This window comes from Polypterus senegalus, chromosome 5 (genome assembly GCF_016835505.1).
Source record: "Polypterus senegalus isolate Bchr_013 chromosome 5, ASM1683550v1, whole genome shotgun sequence".
In the NCBI taxonomy this organism is placed as follows: domain Eukaryota; kingdom Metazoa; phylum Chordata; class Cladistia; order Polypteriformes; family Polypteridae; genus Polypterus; species Polypterus senegalus.
In genome coordinates this window covers 174,863,135-174,879,961 of record NC_053158.1, presented here as the reverse complement: position 1 = coordinate 174,879,961, position 16,827 = coordinate 174,863,135, and the positions used below count along the sequence as shown (strand labels likewise).

The following is a 16,827-nucleotide window of genomic DNA, read 5'->3' as shown; positions in this document are numbered from 1 at the left end:
TCATGTTTATTGTTCAATTTATTTAGTATATAGTAAACCAAAATATACTACAGATATAGTTACAGTCAATAAGGGGAACTTAAATAGTACAGGAATTTTGGATATGGCAGCTTTACATGTTCCCCCTGGATCTCATATACAGCTTGTACAACTAACTCTAGAGATTTGTCTCATTTCAGATTAATGTCATAGCAGTTTCGTTTTGTCCTCCACTGTGGAAAATATGCCAGAGCTTTTCCACTGACTACATTACTGTGCAGTCAAATTTCCATTGTCTTTTGATTTGTGTTTTATTTGCCAAGCACAATAAAGTTGCACTGCTTGAGAACAAAAAAAAAGCGAGGAGGGTGGTCTCCTGCAAGTCATTCTTAAGATGCCTGCCAAACCCATGTTGTGTTGAAGGTAAGGTCCGAGCAGTGAGAACGAGTCACGGTAGGTGAGGGCAGCATCCTGAGGTCATAGTAACAGAAATGTACAAAACATAAGGGAGCACCTCTTCTGTAAAGAACTTCATGTGTTTAGAACTGGCATACAGTACCGTTTGGTTTGAATGAAAAAATGTGAAAAAACACAATCCAGAAATGCTACAAAATGAAAAGCTAAAATGAAAATGGAACATCGCTTCCGCAACCTGTGGCCTCTGAAGTTCTGGCAATTTACAAAAGAGCATAAAAATACACAACAAAAATTACTATGGCCTCAAAACGGAAAATGTGCAATAATTATAACTGAATCTAAAATTGTCATAACAAATAAACAAAAAAAAAAAAAAAGAGCTTTACTTAATCTGCTTACGCCCGCCCTGTCAGAATTTAAGCCATATACATGTCACAGAAAATAAAGAACTGAAAGACAACAAATCAGAATGGCTTAAAGAATGATAAAGTGGAATCAAAAATGAAAACAACGCGCTGCTACAAGTGGTACTTCTAATGTTTACCTCTTGGTCTCTGCTGTTGCCACACATCACTGGAAACAAACGCCTCGTGTCTGGAATGTACTGAAAAAGAGAGTTGCGTGCAATTTACGATCACATCACAAAGTGAGCACTGATGAGTACAAAACATCCGGCATGGGGACTCACAAAAAACACATGCCTAAAAAAAAAACAAAAAAAAGGTGGGGGGAGAAAAGAAACACACACACCAAAAAAAAAAAAAAAAAATCAAACGCATTGTAAATAAAAATAAAAAGCAAAAAATAGACGGTCCATAACTTCATATAGATATTTGAAAATCCATCTGCGTAACACAGCACAAAACCTGAACTCCCCACGGTCTGTGCCCCAGTTACATCTTAGGCCCTCCCTTAATTTTGTTTTTTCTTTTTGCATTCTGATTCAGCCCACTGGATGGTGGGAAAGGAACCACACAGAGGATCTCATCTGGACAGGGCAAGAGCCATTTGCCGAAGGGCATATTTAATCGGGGTTTAATGGGGCGTCTACGTCTGGAAACGTACAGGCTGGGGGGTGACTGATGAATGTCTCATGGGGTCAGAGCGTCTTCAAACTATTCACGTTGACTTTTGTCTATAATGAAGTGTCAAGTCACCACCACTCTTCCAGATGAAATGCTTTACAGTCCGCAGGTCCATATTTGGATCCAGTACCTAAAAGACAAAACAATTGCATTCATGCAACTCTGTCAGTCAGCACTGCAATGGGACTTTAACACCTCTGTGAGCAGAGAATTGAATAGAAGAGACTACACACCTGGTCCTGGCACAACAACTCAATTTTTTCCTCTGCCAAAACTGCAATGTCCTCCTCCTTCTCCTGCTCTCCAGGTTTCTCATTGTTGGAGGAACTTGTTGTCTGTGACTCATTGTCCAAGTTTATGATCTTCTCATATACGTGCTCCATCACCTTCCTCACCTGGAGCATGTCACTGGCGGAGAGTCTGTCCCTGTAAGGCACAAAACACACGAGATAAAAAACACCACAAGACACATCATCTGGGGCACCAGGGTCTCTTTAAGCTTGCAAAGAACTGCTCCTCTGTAGGACAGTCACTATAGCCGTTTTTCCACTGCATAGTACGGCACAGCATGGTTCAGTACAGCTCACCTTGGTTCGGCTCATTTCGGCTCGGTTTGCGTTTCGACTGCAGTTTAGTACCGCTTTAGAGTGGGCGGGATTATTCACGTGTCGTTATAGTTGTGCCGCCTCTACTGCCGTGACACCGTGGAACTTTTACAACAACTCGCAGACAACGACAACACTTTAGCTCTAAAAAAAGCACATCACTAGCTAACTTTTATCACTGTTGCAAAGCATAAAATGAACTTAACTGCCAGTATAACATTAAAATGCTGATTCTGTATATTATAGATCTTCCACATTTTGCAAAAAAGTCGCCGCAACAGACCATCTGTTTGGACATTTAACCGTGCTTCAGAGTGGTGGGATGTGATTGTTCCCGGTTTTACAAACACTCAGTGGCTGGAGAACTTTCGAAACTTCCGCGTGTCTGTACCTTTAAAGAAAAGAATAGCCAGTGACGCAGTAATGACAATTTTCTCCGGCCAATCGGTGACCAGCAGAGTTTACACGTCACATTTTGGTAACGGTTCGGCACGCTTGGAACCTCGGCTGAGGTGGTACTAAAAAAAGGACCAGGTACCAGGTATTGTTCCCAGTGGAAAGCCCCGCAAAAGTGAGCTGTACTGAACCATGTCGTGCCGTACAATGCAGTGGAAAAGTGGCTTTAGTTACTTGTCCTTTATGTTTGAAATCACACCCTGAATTTAACCTGTTCTATTTAATGAATCCTTGTGACGTGACAGACAGACAGACAGACAGACAGACAGACAGACAGACAGACAGACAGACAGATAGATAGATAGATAGATAGATAGATAGATAGATAGATAGATAGATAGATAGATAGATAGATAGACAGATAGACAGATAGAAACTGCCAAAAGTATTGAGACGCCCCTCCAAATCATTGCCTTCAGGCGTTGCAATCAATTCCACAGCCACAGGTATATAAACTCAAGCACCTCGGCAGGCAGACGGCTTCTACAAACATCTGTGAAAGAATGGGTTGCACTGAAGAGCTCAGTGAATTCAAGCGTGGTACAGGATACGTGGTACGTGGTATAGGATGCCACTTGTGCAATAAGTCCATTCGTGAAATTTCCTTGCTACTAAATATTCCACAGTCAACTGGTAAGTGGTATTATAACAAAGTGGAAGCAAATGGGAACAACAGCAACTCAGCCACGAAGTGGCAGGCCACGTACAATCACAGAGAAGGGGCAGCGCATGTTGAGGTGTGCAGAAATCGCCAACTTTCTGCAGAGTCAATAGCTACAGACCTCCGAAAACTCAAGAACAGTGTGTAGAGAGCTTCATGGAATGGGTTTCCATGGCCAAGCAGCTGCATCCAAGCCTTACATCACCAAGGGCAATGCAAAGTGTCGGATGCAGTGGTGTAAAGCCCACAGCCAGTGGACTATAGAGCAGTGGAGACATGTCGTCTGGAGTGACGAATCATGATTTTCTGTCTGGCAATCCAATGGACGAGTCTGGGTTTGGCAATTGCCAGGAGAACGGTAGTTGCCTGACTGTATCGTGCCAAGTGTAAAGTTTGGTGAGTTTATGGTGTGGGGTTGTTTTTCAGGGGTTGGGCTTGGCCCCTTAGTTCCCGTGAAAGGAACTGTTACTGCTTCAGCATACAAAGCCATTTTGGACAATTTCATGCTTCCCAACTTGGTGGGAAGAATTTGGGGATGGCCCCTGCCTGTTCCACCATAACTGAGCACCAGTGCACAAAGCAAGGTATATAAAGAAATGGATGAGCGAGTTTGGTGTGGAAGAACTTGACTGGCCTACACAAAGTCCTGACCTCAACCCGATAGAACGAACACAGTGCCTGACCTAACAAATGTTCTCCTGGAAGAATGGTCAAACAATTCCCATAGACACACTCCTAAACCTTGTGGGAAGCCATTCCCAGAAGAGCTGAAGCTGTTATAGCTGCAAAAGGTGGGCCAACTCCATATTAAAGCCTATGTATTAAGAATGCAATGTCAATAAATTTCATGTGTGTGTAAAGGAAGGCGTCCCAATACTTTTGGTAATATAGACAGCCAGACAATCTGCAATGAATCAGACAGTTCTAGTGCTTTACTACCAATGAGTTGTATGTTAGGCATGGCAATGTTAGATAAAGAAAGTTCACTGCACAGAGATCCATTCTTGCCTTTTTAATCAATATAGAGCAGATGTGGTACATTATTCTTGTTAAAATAAACCCTGGGCAGAATGGCATACTTTAGAATTAACAGTGCTAATGAGTTGATGAGAATATGTGGGGTTTTAAGTCAGGACATGCTGGACCGAAAAAAAAACAAAAAACTGAAGTGATTTAAAGCTTTCCAAAGTAATTCCAATGAACACAATCGAAAGGCACAGCACTGAGTCGGCACTTGAAGGCGTTGTGAGGGTTAAACTCTGAACTCCATGAGCAGACAGCCCATTTGCTCATAGCCTGCATTATATCACAATCAAAAAAGGTACAAGGATATCTCCACTCTGAAAAGACAGCAGAGACACACCTGACGGCTGTGTAGCCTACCCTGGGTGTGCGGGTGACACGGCTCAAGTGTTGTGTCTCTTGCCTTCTTTCTTTTCAGAATGGTGATCACCTTTTACCTTCTCCCTTTGCAGATGCATGCTGACACAGTTCTTCACTAACTCCATTATATTACAGTCTGCTAGGAACACTGTAATTGCACTTTTGCATGCCAAGGATGGATGAATTTTAAAAAGATTTATAGTTTATAAAAAAAGACTCGACAGCTTAGTCCACCATTTCTAAATCACATATTATCTCCACATTGTAAGACTAATCTGTCCAGTGGTGAAAACAATGGAAAAAGGCAGAAAATAAAACCGTATCAATTGACGTGAGGCATTTTTTTTCTGCATTCATATTTTAGTTTTATGTCACCCTGTAAGGTGTTAGCCAAATATATTTACAATAATAATAACAAAACAAAACATACAAGGGCTCAAACATTAAAACAGATATCTTAAGCTTACTTCTTTAGTGTTTTTGCTCCTGAAGACGAATGAGGTTGGAGGTAGAAAGGAATTTTGTTGAATTTAGGCATATTTTTCTGAAAGAAAACATAAAGCATTTCTATTTAAAAACTTAAACCTTTAAAAAAACTCCCAATATATACTGCACCTTACCGAAGTATTCAATCATCGCCATTCTCTCGATTTCAAAGATTATAAACTACATATCCAGATTCCTCCAGTAAGTATTTTATCTGAAGTAGAAGGTGTATCACAAAACCCAGTCACTGTGTAAAGAGGTTACCCATCAAAATTTAGCGCCCAAGCGACATGTGATGACTTTCAAGCTGGTGGATTACTTTTGCAAGTGCCTCGTACTTTGAACAATTCTAACTTCGAACACTAAATTTGACAGCAATCTGATCTGGAGTTAGAACGGTGCTTCTATGTTAGAACTGCAAACACAGTGAAAAAAAATGCAGCAACAGATGGCGTTTATGTAGTGAGTGTAAACGCCATTTGTTGTGCGCCCAAATCGTCTCTTGCTCTCGCTGTGAAAGCATCTCTTGCATTACACTTGTGCATTTTCACTGCTTTTTTCTCTTTATTTTTGATATGTTTAGTTATATATTATAACTAAAGGTGTGGCAGAAAAGTAATGAGACAGATTTTTTATTTACCAAAGTTTTTATTTTTTTCTAACATCAATGTTATCCCCTTCAAAGTAGTTCCCTTGGGCAGCGACACACCGATGGAGACGTTGTTCTCACTGTTGGTAGCAGCGCTGGAAGTCTTCAACCGGTGTGGTCTTCAGCATGTCCGTTACACTCTTTTGGATGTTTTCTAAAGTCCCGAAATGACGCCCTTTGAGGACATTTTTCAGTTTAGGAAAAAGGGAAAAGTCACACGGACTGAGGTCAGGTGAATAAGGGGGCTGGGGAACCACAGGAATGCCTTTTAAGGTCAAAAATTCTGTTATGGAGAGGGCAGTTTTTCTGCACCATTTTGGCACAGACCTTTCGCATGTGCAAATGTTCAGTCAAAATTTGATGAACGGTAAATATGCTCAAATTTAATTGTTCACTCAACATTCTTAATGTTAAACGACGGTCTGATCTCACAAGGGTGTTCACACGTTCGATGTTTTCATTGGTTTTCGAAGTTGAAGTCCTCCCTGAACAGTGTTCATCTTCAACGTGTTTTCTGCCTTCCAAAAATGATTTGTGCCAGCGAAAAACTTGAGCTCGGGATAAAGAATGTTCCCCATAGGCCTGTTTTAACTTTTCAAACGTCACACTTGCCGTTTAATGGCACAACGTTGCTCCAAATTCCGCTGTTCCATTTTGCGTGACGCACAACCAAAAACACAACTTCGCTAATAGCAGTCACAAAAATTACGTAGTTAATGGAAGGAGTTGAAACTCGCACTGAGCTATGGGAGGGTACTGATACACGTGCTCTATCAAGGACAACAGCGCAGCATTGCCAGATCGCTTGCAGTGTTGCCAGTCTCATTACTTTTCTGCCACACCTCTATATATATATATATATATATATATATATATATATATATATATATATATATATATATATATATATATATATATAAACCCTATCTATTAACCATAGAATACAAGAAGAGTGTAAAAGCAACAAAGCCTGATAGGAAGGTTGTAGTATCAACAATTGACGTGAAAAAGGAACTTACCACGAAGCATGAATGTACAGTATATGCAATTTTCACTTTATTAAGACAGTATTTACGTATCTTATTTATTGTTTTAATTTATTATTTTGGGCATTTAATTGATTTATTTTTACTTTAAATTCTATGTATTTGCTGTAAAAGTTTATCAAAATGGGTATTGTTTAGGGTCTGGGAATGGATTAATTTACTTTTCATTATTTCTAATGGGGTAAATTGATTCAGATTCCCAACAATTCACAGATCAAATGGCCTCCTGAAATGAATTAAGTTCGAAGTACAAGGCACAACTGTATATGAAAGATTATGGGAAAAAAGTATAGTTTTTAATTTTTTTCACATTAAGTGTACAGGTTACGGACATCCGACCTACGACTTACGAACGAGGCCGCAGCTGCGACGCATGCGCCTCAGTAACTGCCACTCTGTCATCTTCAGCCTGGGGATGCCGCAAGTGGTGGCTGGAGGGGGGCGATTTTGCTGCTTGTGCAGTGTAGTGTCCCTTGGGAAGCTCCTGTCGGCAAGCAGTGACCCTTTGTCCATAGTCACTGGACCTGTCGCTCGTGTGCAGGACGATGGTTCACTGCCCGCCCACTATGCCGCCGCAGCTACTGCTCCTGACTGGACGGAGGCTAGATGGAGCGGAGGGGTGTGTTTCACTGCTCACCCAGCACACACGGCTGGTAATACTGCAAGCGGTGACCCGGTTGTGGCTGAACGGAGGCCACTGAGGGTGAACGGGGCGGCAGGGGTAGCATTGTAGTGTGCCTCGGATGGCTGCCTGTTGAACTGGGGTTGGGCGATTCACTACCCGCCTTTGGCCGCACCGTGTTCGTTCTCGGTGGGTGGACGCTGCAGGCAGCATACTGTAGTGGAGGTGACTGTGTGGTGAGAGAGTGATGAACCCCCCCTCACCATCCCCAGTCATTCTCAATAGTAAGCCTGCTTGTACTGTTACGCACATACCAGGAAGTTGTTTCTTGTCAGTACATCAGACGTGTTGACGACGGGTGCCTTCCTGCTTTAATAGCGTGTGAGCGCTGTGCAGAAGAGCTCATCTTAACCTATCTTCACCCATCAAAAATGTCTCTGAAACACAAATCTGATACAAGTGCTGGTGATATTGTAAAGAAGAGAAAAACCATCACCATTGAAAATAAAGTAGAAATAATAAAAAGGTCAGAGAAAGGTGAAACTCCATCATTCATTGGCAGAGCACTTGGTTACAGTCGGTCAACAATAGCATTTATTAAAATAATGTACCTGTTCCGAATCACGTACAAATTCAACTTAAATACAAACCTATAGTCCCTATCTCGTACGTAACCCGGGGACTGCCTGTATTTAAATTTGACTTTTTTACTACTTACCACACAAAAGTCAGCAATACAAATACAAAAAAAAAAATCTATTAGTCAAACTAAAGAAAGGACAGAAGTGGTTGATTTCACAAGCATTCACTCCCACTGCTTTGAGGAGCATGAAGCAAGGAACTGTCTTAGATCACGGTTTATACTTCATAAAATGATATCAAAGTCAACATCCATACATACAGAGACCACGCCACACCCTAACTTTACTTACTGCCTCCCACAGTAAAACCTCAAATGCTTTCTCCAGATTTGCAATCCAGCATGGTCACCAGCATTGGCTTTTCACAAAGGTCATGTATATTCTGGGTTTTTCTCTGAAACTTTCTCAACATCTCATTTACTAAATAAGACCCCACAGCTGAATGGTTCACTTTTCTTTGCATACTAAAGTAAGTGCATGTCCTTTACAATCTACTGAGGTCCTCCTCACAATACAGTTGCCCAGACCTGTCAGCCATTCATCTCCATAAGTTGGCAGTTCTAAACATTTCTGGTAACTGATCCTGCTGCCTAACTTTGTATAACTTAATTGTTTGTAAGCCAACAGCTAAGTCATTCTCACAAATAACATAATACTCTCATACCAACCTACTAAAATTCAGGAGAGCTGTGTCTTACAACTAACATGATACTTAAATTTAGCAATTGGCATTCATGTCAGATATGAAATTGTTGACACATTTATTACGCAACCTGCACCAACTACATTTTACTTTATCTTAAGTACAAAGAACATCCTCTCTCCTTCCCCATTCAACACATAATTCAAAAACTTATGCTCTTTGCTTTCACAAATTCTTTTAAATCAGTATACTGTTTACTGCTACTTGTCTATTTAATTTAAGGCATACCCATATAGTAAATAGCTCATAAAACAGAAAAATTTAATTTCATGAGTTATGAATCAATCCAATGAGTACTGGTGCAACATATGTTAGTTACACCAAGATCATTTATTAAACTTACATCCACAGTGATGTCAATTACCCATTGTGGAACAGTCTCGTTGAGAAGCATAGATTCTGTCTCTCCCCCTGAATCTCGACACAATAATCTAATAAAAAGTAAAGGAAAAACAAACATACACAAGATTCAATTAAAAAAAGAATTCTAAAAAATGCTGATTCTAAACTATTGCACCATCACAAGGTATTGAGAAGCATATAAATCAGAAGATTCAGTCAAGTGCCTTTTCCCTTTAAGGTGTATATACTCATTATTCTCCCCACTTCCCCCACATTATTACATTTTGAGTGGGTAGATAAATGGTTATTAAATCATACTGTACAAGGTTTGATGACTATACACTGCCTTTAAATTATTCCTGTTTTGAATTTAACTGAATTTCTTTCTGATTTTAGCTCTTGTAAATTAAACACTCCAAACCATCTTATGTCCAGTTTCATCTCTTCTATTAATGGGTAGTCTAAAGACCAGGCCACCCATTTATATCGTACTCCATTGTGCTTCAGAATATAGGGGGATGCATTTTTTACGCTTAAACTATGTTGCAAAGAATAATTAATGCTACTGAATTAAACTGTAAAACAAGAGCAAATTAACTAATTGTACAGTATTGCTAAGACTGACATTGGGCAGTAACAAACTACTTTATCTGATGCCGCTCATGTGAAGTAACTTATAAACACAGTAATGGCCACAATTAAGGGCATTTTTCTGAGTTCCTGTTCATACTTACCTAAAGAGAGTTCTTCCTCCTGCTTCACCAAATATGACAGGAGTGTGAGGTGGCACCTGAAAATACCCATTTCCCTTCTGAACTCTGTTTTCTTGTTCGCCATTTACTGAAACATTCACAAAGAGAGAATCTGCTGTCACCACCTGCCATTATTTTTACATTTATACTACCAGTCAAAGGTTTTAGAACACCTTGGTTTTTCTTCAAATTTAATCATTTGAAATGCAATACATGACCTAAAACAATGAAAAGCAGTGAAATACTAGAGGTTTAAATTTAAAGTTTAGGTTAGCAAAAGCTAAAAAACAGAAATATCAGAATATTACAAATGGACCTTCTTCAGGGAAGAAAATAACAGGTCACAACCTAAGTAAATGAACAATCTGCATGTGTCCCAACGTCTGTTGATTATTTAAAAACCCTCTGTCTGTTTTAAATGGGACAGACCGTGTTACTACAACCTCTGCACCCTAGAAAGATGTAAATTCCAGTGATAGTGGCAAGAAAATGGCAACTAACAAATTAAATGAGACAGAGCATTACGACCCTTAGAAGTATAGACATTTCATTTAGAAAAACTGCAAAAAAAATTTTTAAAAAATCCAAGTGTCAGTAAGTGTGGCATCCTACACAATCCAAAGGCAACTGGAAGGAAGAAATCTGGCAGACCCAATCAGAAGACAAGTTTCTGAGGCTCACCAGCCTGCATGATGACAGGTGCCTCACAGCACAACAGCTTCAAACAGCTTAACAGTGCAGGTCAAAAAAAAGCAAGTCTGCGTTTCTACTGTGAAGAGGAGACTTTGTGCTGCAGGTTTGACAGGGTGAGTGGCAGAAAAAAACACATTCATTAAAGGACAAAATAGGGCCTTGAAATACCGGCTGTGGATTACTGCAGTCTGGAAGAAAGTCTTATGAACTGATGCATCAAAATTTGAAATCATCGGTTCATCATGCAGCGTGTTTGTATGCTGTCGAGTTGGTGAAAAGATGGTTTAACAGTGTGCAACACCAGCTGTCAAACATGGAGGAGGAACTGCGATGGTCTGGGGTTCTTTTGCTGGAGGCAGAGTTGGTGATTTGCACAAAGTGACTGGCATTCTAATGGGATACCACAGTTTGGCTGTTATATCAGAAAAAAGTGGCTACTTTGATGAATCAAAAATTTGAATAAAATTTTGTACACTTATTGATTCCTTGACTTTTTTTTGTTCTTTATTTCACCTTATACAATTTTTTGTATTAGGAATTTGTTAGTTTTCGCATACCCCTTGGAGTCAGAGTGCAGGGTCAGCCATTGTACAGCGCCCCTGGCGCAATTGCAGGTTAAGGGCCCAGCAGAGTAGGATCTCTTTTGGCGGTGACGGGGATTCGAACCGGCAACCTTCGTTGCTCTATGCCTTGATTTCATGAAATATTAAGACATTAAACTGCATGCATTTACATACAAACTGAAAAAGCTGAGGTGTTCTAAAACCTCTGACCGGCAGTGTAAATCATGCATATAGGTTACAAAACATATGGCTCCATCCCTCACATACCATGATTCATTTCATTCTCTTCTTCATCCATTGGGTTGATGTGCGTTCGAGGCCAGTATTCTAACAAAGCCTGAAGTAGAAGACCTCCAAGGTTTACTAAGAAAGGAAAAACAAAAAAGGGAAAAGTTATGTTTATCTATAAACCTATTGTTTATATAAAACTTATTGTTTCTGACAAAGCATTGCTCTATTAAATGGTGTCACAGTAATTGACATTGTATTGCATGATTCTACAATAGGCTACTGTGCTAAAAATAAGGCCAGAGTTACACTTCACGCGACGCGACGCATGCTGCAGCGGACGCTCCTGCTACGCAAGCGTTGTAGTGTTCATACTTGCGCGCGTACTTTACGTAAATCTGGAGGAATCCACCAGGTGGCAGTGCGAGATATTATCACGGTGAGAACATGTTCGGCTTCTCTGTGTTGTGAATTGCCTAGAACTTCTATTAAATTCTGATTACACCTTACCGCAATATCTCTGAAAAGGATGTTTATTGATTAAATCCATCAATTCAGGGATGTGTCCATTCCAGCAAGCATTGGGCACGAGTGAGAAACAGTCCCTTGACGAGGCCTCAGCTCATCGCAAGGTGAATACAAGCACACACATACACTAGCGTCATTTTGGCGGCACCAGATCCCCAAATCTGCATATCTTTGGAAGGAAACCGGAGCACAGTGTGGAATACAAGCAGGAAATACCAGCAACATAACTCCCTGTGAGACAGCAGTGCTATCGCTCCACCACCGTGACACCCCCATGAGTGTAATTAACAGTATTCATTATTTAAACAAAATTATATGTAAAATGTAACTTACACACTTTAATGCATTTCATCATGAAAGTGATATCAAGTATAAATCTAAAGATTCTAAATGTGCAGAGAGTTGGAATATCATACATTTAATTTGTTCTGTGTGGCGATCTATTGCTGCTTTCCGCTGCTGTCAGGTCCAAGAAGCTCGTAGCGATTAAAAACTGGGATGACGTTTACGATGGTCTGCTTTAATGATAAAGTGATGATAAAGTGATACATGTGACAGAAAGCCTCTATGCCGATCCTACGGGATGGATGCTTCGATGTGGTGAAGCAAATGCCAACATACAGATGCATTCGTGGTGCTTTTATATTCAAGCGTCGCATATTCCCGATCGTAATGACACGATACATTTTAAAAGTCTCACATACCATCTTTTGTGCCGTCTTTTTTTTTTTTTCAACTTCACATCGGCAACATAATGTATAGCGCTGTATTTGAGCCACTGAGAAAAAAAATAAAAGACACGGTGAAAACGTGTATTTTGTGATTAAAGTGAAAAATTTCGGCTTTAATCTCGAAATGTCCACTTTAACCTCGTAGTTTACTTTATTATTAAAGCAGACCATAGTAAACGTCATCCCAGTTTTTAATCCCTACGAGCTTCTTGGACCCGACAGCAGGTAAAGTAAAAAAAATAAAAAATAGACGGCACAAAAGATGGTATGTGAGACTTTTAAAATGTATCGTGTCATTACGATCGGTAATATGCAATGCTTGAATATAAAAGCACCACGAATGCATCTGTATGTCGGCATTTTGCTTCACCACATCGAAGCATCCATCCCATAGGATCAGCATAGAGGCTTTCTGTCACATGTATCACTTTATCATCACTTTATCATTAAAGCAGACCGTCGTAAACGTCATTCTAGTTTTTAATCGCTACAAGCTTCTTGGACCTGACACTTGATCACTGATCACTTGAGCAATAAGTGCTTCATCAGCAATAATTGAGTTCTCATTTAGAAACTGGCTTGAAACAAAAACCTGCAGCCACTGCAGCCCTCCAGGGCCAACGCTGCCCAATACTGGCCTAAACTGAAGAAAAAAATAAATCATTAAAGCTGATCCTTGCTCAGCAACAGAGGTTCAGGTCTCAAAAAAGCTTCAGCAAGACAAGACTCCAAAAGCAGGTCTGTTATTAGTGTTAATAAAAAGTTGATTTGGAATAGATTACATAAAAGCCAAAAGAGGGAAAAAGTTGTCACAATGTGTGACCAAAACCAAAACTCACACAGTAAAACATATAACAAAAAGAAATAATTTGGCTCATACTCAGACTGTATGAATGTTCTCCAGCCTACTTGCTACAATAATGCATTTAAAATACAAACAGTCAGATGTCAGACTTTTTGATCATAACTTGTCCAATCATGTATTTATCTTGCATAACTGAATCTTCTTGATCTATATCTCCATCAGTAGGACCTTTTAAAGTTAGTTACGAAGTTCTTTTTTTTGTGTAAATCAATTTGCTAGACTGAATGTCAGGATAGATACTAGGGATGTTACAACATCTTTTATAGAAGGATGTAGACAAAAGCAGGCAAATCAGTCTGGGGTCCTGCTAAATCACAACCTGTTATTAAGGATTTCCAAACACTGAAATAACAACAATTGGTTTTTCATTTTTTCACTGTAATAATGCTTTTAAGCACAGGCATATTCCACAAAATCATAAGCTACTAAAAAAAAAAACATACATTCTTCAGTTTGAGTCCTAAAACCTAATCAGTATTTAGGGCAGTCTCTAAGAAAGAGAAACTAAAGAAAAGACAAGAAGCACATTTACTTTGTTAGTGGAAATGACTATTGTACTTTCATTAGGCTGAATGCCACTGTTCTTCCAAAGCGCCTAATTTATGAATCTATACTTGACACAGTAAGTCTTACATTTCGGATCTGATCCATCCGGACTGGTAAATCCAGCATCCTTTGCAGAAACCCAGGCAGCAAAACAGTCACTTTCATCCAGTGTGATTGTCAGCATCTAGAATAACAAGTACAACACAAGTTATACAGTATATTTAAAATCTCCACTTGCTGGAAACATTGCCAGCATGGATCTAGGGTTGGTGATAAGGACTAAAAATTGTACTGAAATGTTTTAAATTGTGTATAATAAAAACAACATGTTAAAAAATATATGCATCAGACTATAAAAGCAACTCATTTTTAAAATTAATAACACTTTGTTGTCTATGTACAAAAAAGATGAAAGAGACAATAATGGAATTCACTTTATTATTGCCATTTTCACTAGTTTTAAAATACTGCATGTAACCTGACAGCACTAATAAAATGTATAAGAAAATAAATACTACATTGTTTCATTTAATATTGTGTTTTATTAAAAAGGAAGACCATGTACCTGAATCAGACTGTAAAGAATTGTTTAGTACTGATGAAAGTACTGAGAAAGGTACAATATGAATTGTAGCTCATAGAAATGCAACACACCATTCCTAGTACACTTTTTGTGATACTGGTATTATTTTTTCTTCATCAACCTATTTTGTTTGTTTAACAAGGTTGCAAGGGCATCATTGATTATTATTTTTTATCAATATGCGGACAACAATACAAATTTCCAAACTGGATTGGTCGAGCCCCCGGTTAACAACGACCACCACCAGTACTGTTAGCCAACAGGATACTGGCAGAAATTGGGCTACTGTTGGCCGAAGAAGAAGAAGGAGAAGAAGAGAGGGGAGGCATGTCCGGAGGCAGGAGGACAGGAGGAAAGTAAAGAGAGTGGAACTGAGGATAAGAACTTTGAATGTTGGCAGTATGACTGGTAAGGGGACAGAGTTGGCAGATATGATGGAGAGAAGGAAGGATGATATATTGTGCGATACAAGAGACTAAATGGAAGGGGAGTAAGGCCAGGTGGACTGGAGGTGGATTCAAATTGTTCTATCATGGTGTGGATGGGAGGAGAAATGGGGTAGGAGTTATTCTGAAGGAACAGTATGTCAAGAGTGTTTTGAAGGTGAAAAGAGTGTCGGGCAGAGTAATGATTATGAAGCTGGAAACTGGAGGTGTGCTGATGAATGTTGTTTGTGCATATGCACCGCAAGTTGGGTGTGCAATGGGTGAGAAAGAAGATTTTTGGAGTAAGTTGGATGAAGTGATGAACAGTGTACCCAAGGGCAAGAAAGTGGTGATTGGAGCGGATTTCAATGGGCATGTTGGTGAAGGGAACAGTGGAGACGAGAAGGCGATGGGTAGTTATGGTGTCAAGGAGAGGAATGAAGAAGGTCAGAGGATAGTGGATTTTGCCAAACGGATGGACATGGCTGGGGTGAATACGTATTTTAAGGAGAGGGAGGAACATAGGGTTACATGCAAGAGTGGAGGAAGATGCACACAGGTAGACTACATCCTATGCAGAAGAGTTGATTTGAAGGAGATTGAAGACTGCAAAGTGGGGGCAGGGGAAAGTGCAGTTATGCAGCATAGTATGGTGATCTGTAGGATGACATTGGAGATCAAGAAGACGAAAAGAGTGAGGGCAGAGCCCAGGATCAAATGGTGGAAGTTGAAAAAGGAAGACTGCAAGGTTGAGCTTAGGGAGGACGTGAGACAGGCACTGGGTGGCACTCAAGAGTTAACAGACAGCTGGGAAACTACAGCAGATGTAGTAAGGGTGACAGCAAGAAGGGTGCTTGGCGTGACGTCTGGAAAGAGGAAGGAGGAAAAGGAAACCTGGTGGTGGAATGAGGAAATACAGGAGAGTATACAGAGGAAGAGGATGGCAAAGAAGAAGTGGGATAGTCAGAGAGATGCAGAAAGTAGACAAGAGTACTAGGAGATAAAGAGTAAGGTGAAGAGAAAGGTGACGAAGGCTAAAGAAAAGGCATATGATGAGTTGTATGAGAGGCTGGACACTAACGAGGAAGAAAAGGACGTGTACCGATTGGCTAGACAGAGGGACCAAGCTGGGAAAGATATGCAGCAGGTTAGTGTGATAAAGGATAAAGATGCAAACATACTCACAAGCGAGGAGAGTGTGTTGAGCAGATGGAAAGAGTACTTTGAGAGGCTGATGAATGAAGAGAACGAGAGAGAGAAGAGGTTAGATGATGTGGAGATAGTGAATCAGGAAGTGCAACTAATTAGCAAGGAGGAAGTAAGGACAGCTTGGAAAGGCCATTTGTCCAGATGACATACCTATGGAAGCATGGAGGTGTCTAGATAGATAGATAGATAGATAGATAGATAGATAGATAGATAGATAGATAGATAGATAGATAGATAGATAGATAGATAGATAGATAGATAGATAGATAGATAGATAGATAGATAGATAGATAGATAGATAGATAGACAGATAGATAGATATAGATAGATAGATAGACAGATAGATACTTTATTAATCCCAAGGGGAAATTCACATAATCCAGCAGCAGTATGCTGATAGAAAAAACATTATTAAATTAAATAGTAATAAAAATGCATGTAAAAGCAGACAATAACTTTGAATAATGTTAGCATTTACTCCCCCGGGTGGAACTGAAGAGTCGCATAGTGTGGGGGAGGAACGATCTCCTCAATCTGTCAGTGGAGCAGGACAGTGACAAAAGTCTGCCACTGAAGCTACCCCTCTGCCTGGAGATGACACTGTTCAGTGGATGCAGTGAATTCTCTAC

General features: G+C 39.9%; 1 protein-coding gene across 1 annotated transcript in view; it reads right to left on the bottom strand.

Annotated features, from left to right (window-relative positions):
* wdr48a (WD repeat domain 48a) overlaps positions 1 to 16,827 on the bottom strand; it is a 55,614-nt gene continuing 38,787 nt past the window's right edge. Inside the window, exons 13-19 of the mRNA XM_039753638.1 lie at positions 14,069 to 14,165; positions 11,351 to 11,446; positions 9,810 to 9,915; positions 9,077 to 9,164; positions 5,054 to 5,130; positions 1,715 to 1,907; positions 1 to 1,611 (exon numbers count right to left, since the gene is read on the bottom strand). Of these exons, the coding sequence (XP_039609572.1) occupies positions 1,516 to 1,611; positions 1,715 to 1,907; positions 5,054 to 5,130; positions 9,077 to 9,164; positions 9,810 to 9,915; positions 11,351 to 11,446; positions 14,069 to 14,165 (753 nt within the window). The 3' untranslated portion in view covers positions 1 to 1,515. The remainder of the gene's footprint in view (positions 1,612 to 1,714; positions 1,908 to 5,053; positions 5,131 to 9,076; positions 9,165 to 9,809; positions 9,916 to 11,350; positions 11,447 to 14,068; positions 14,166 to 16,827) is intronic.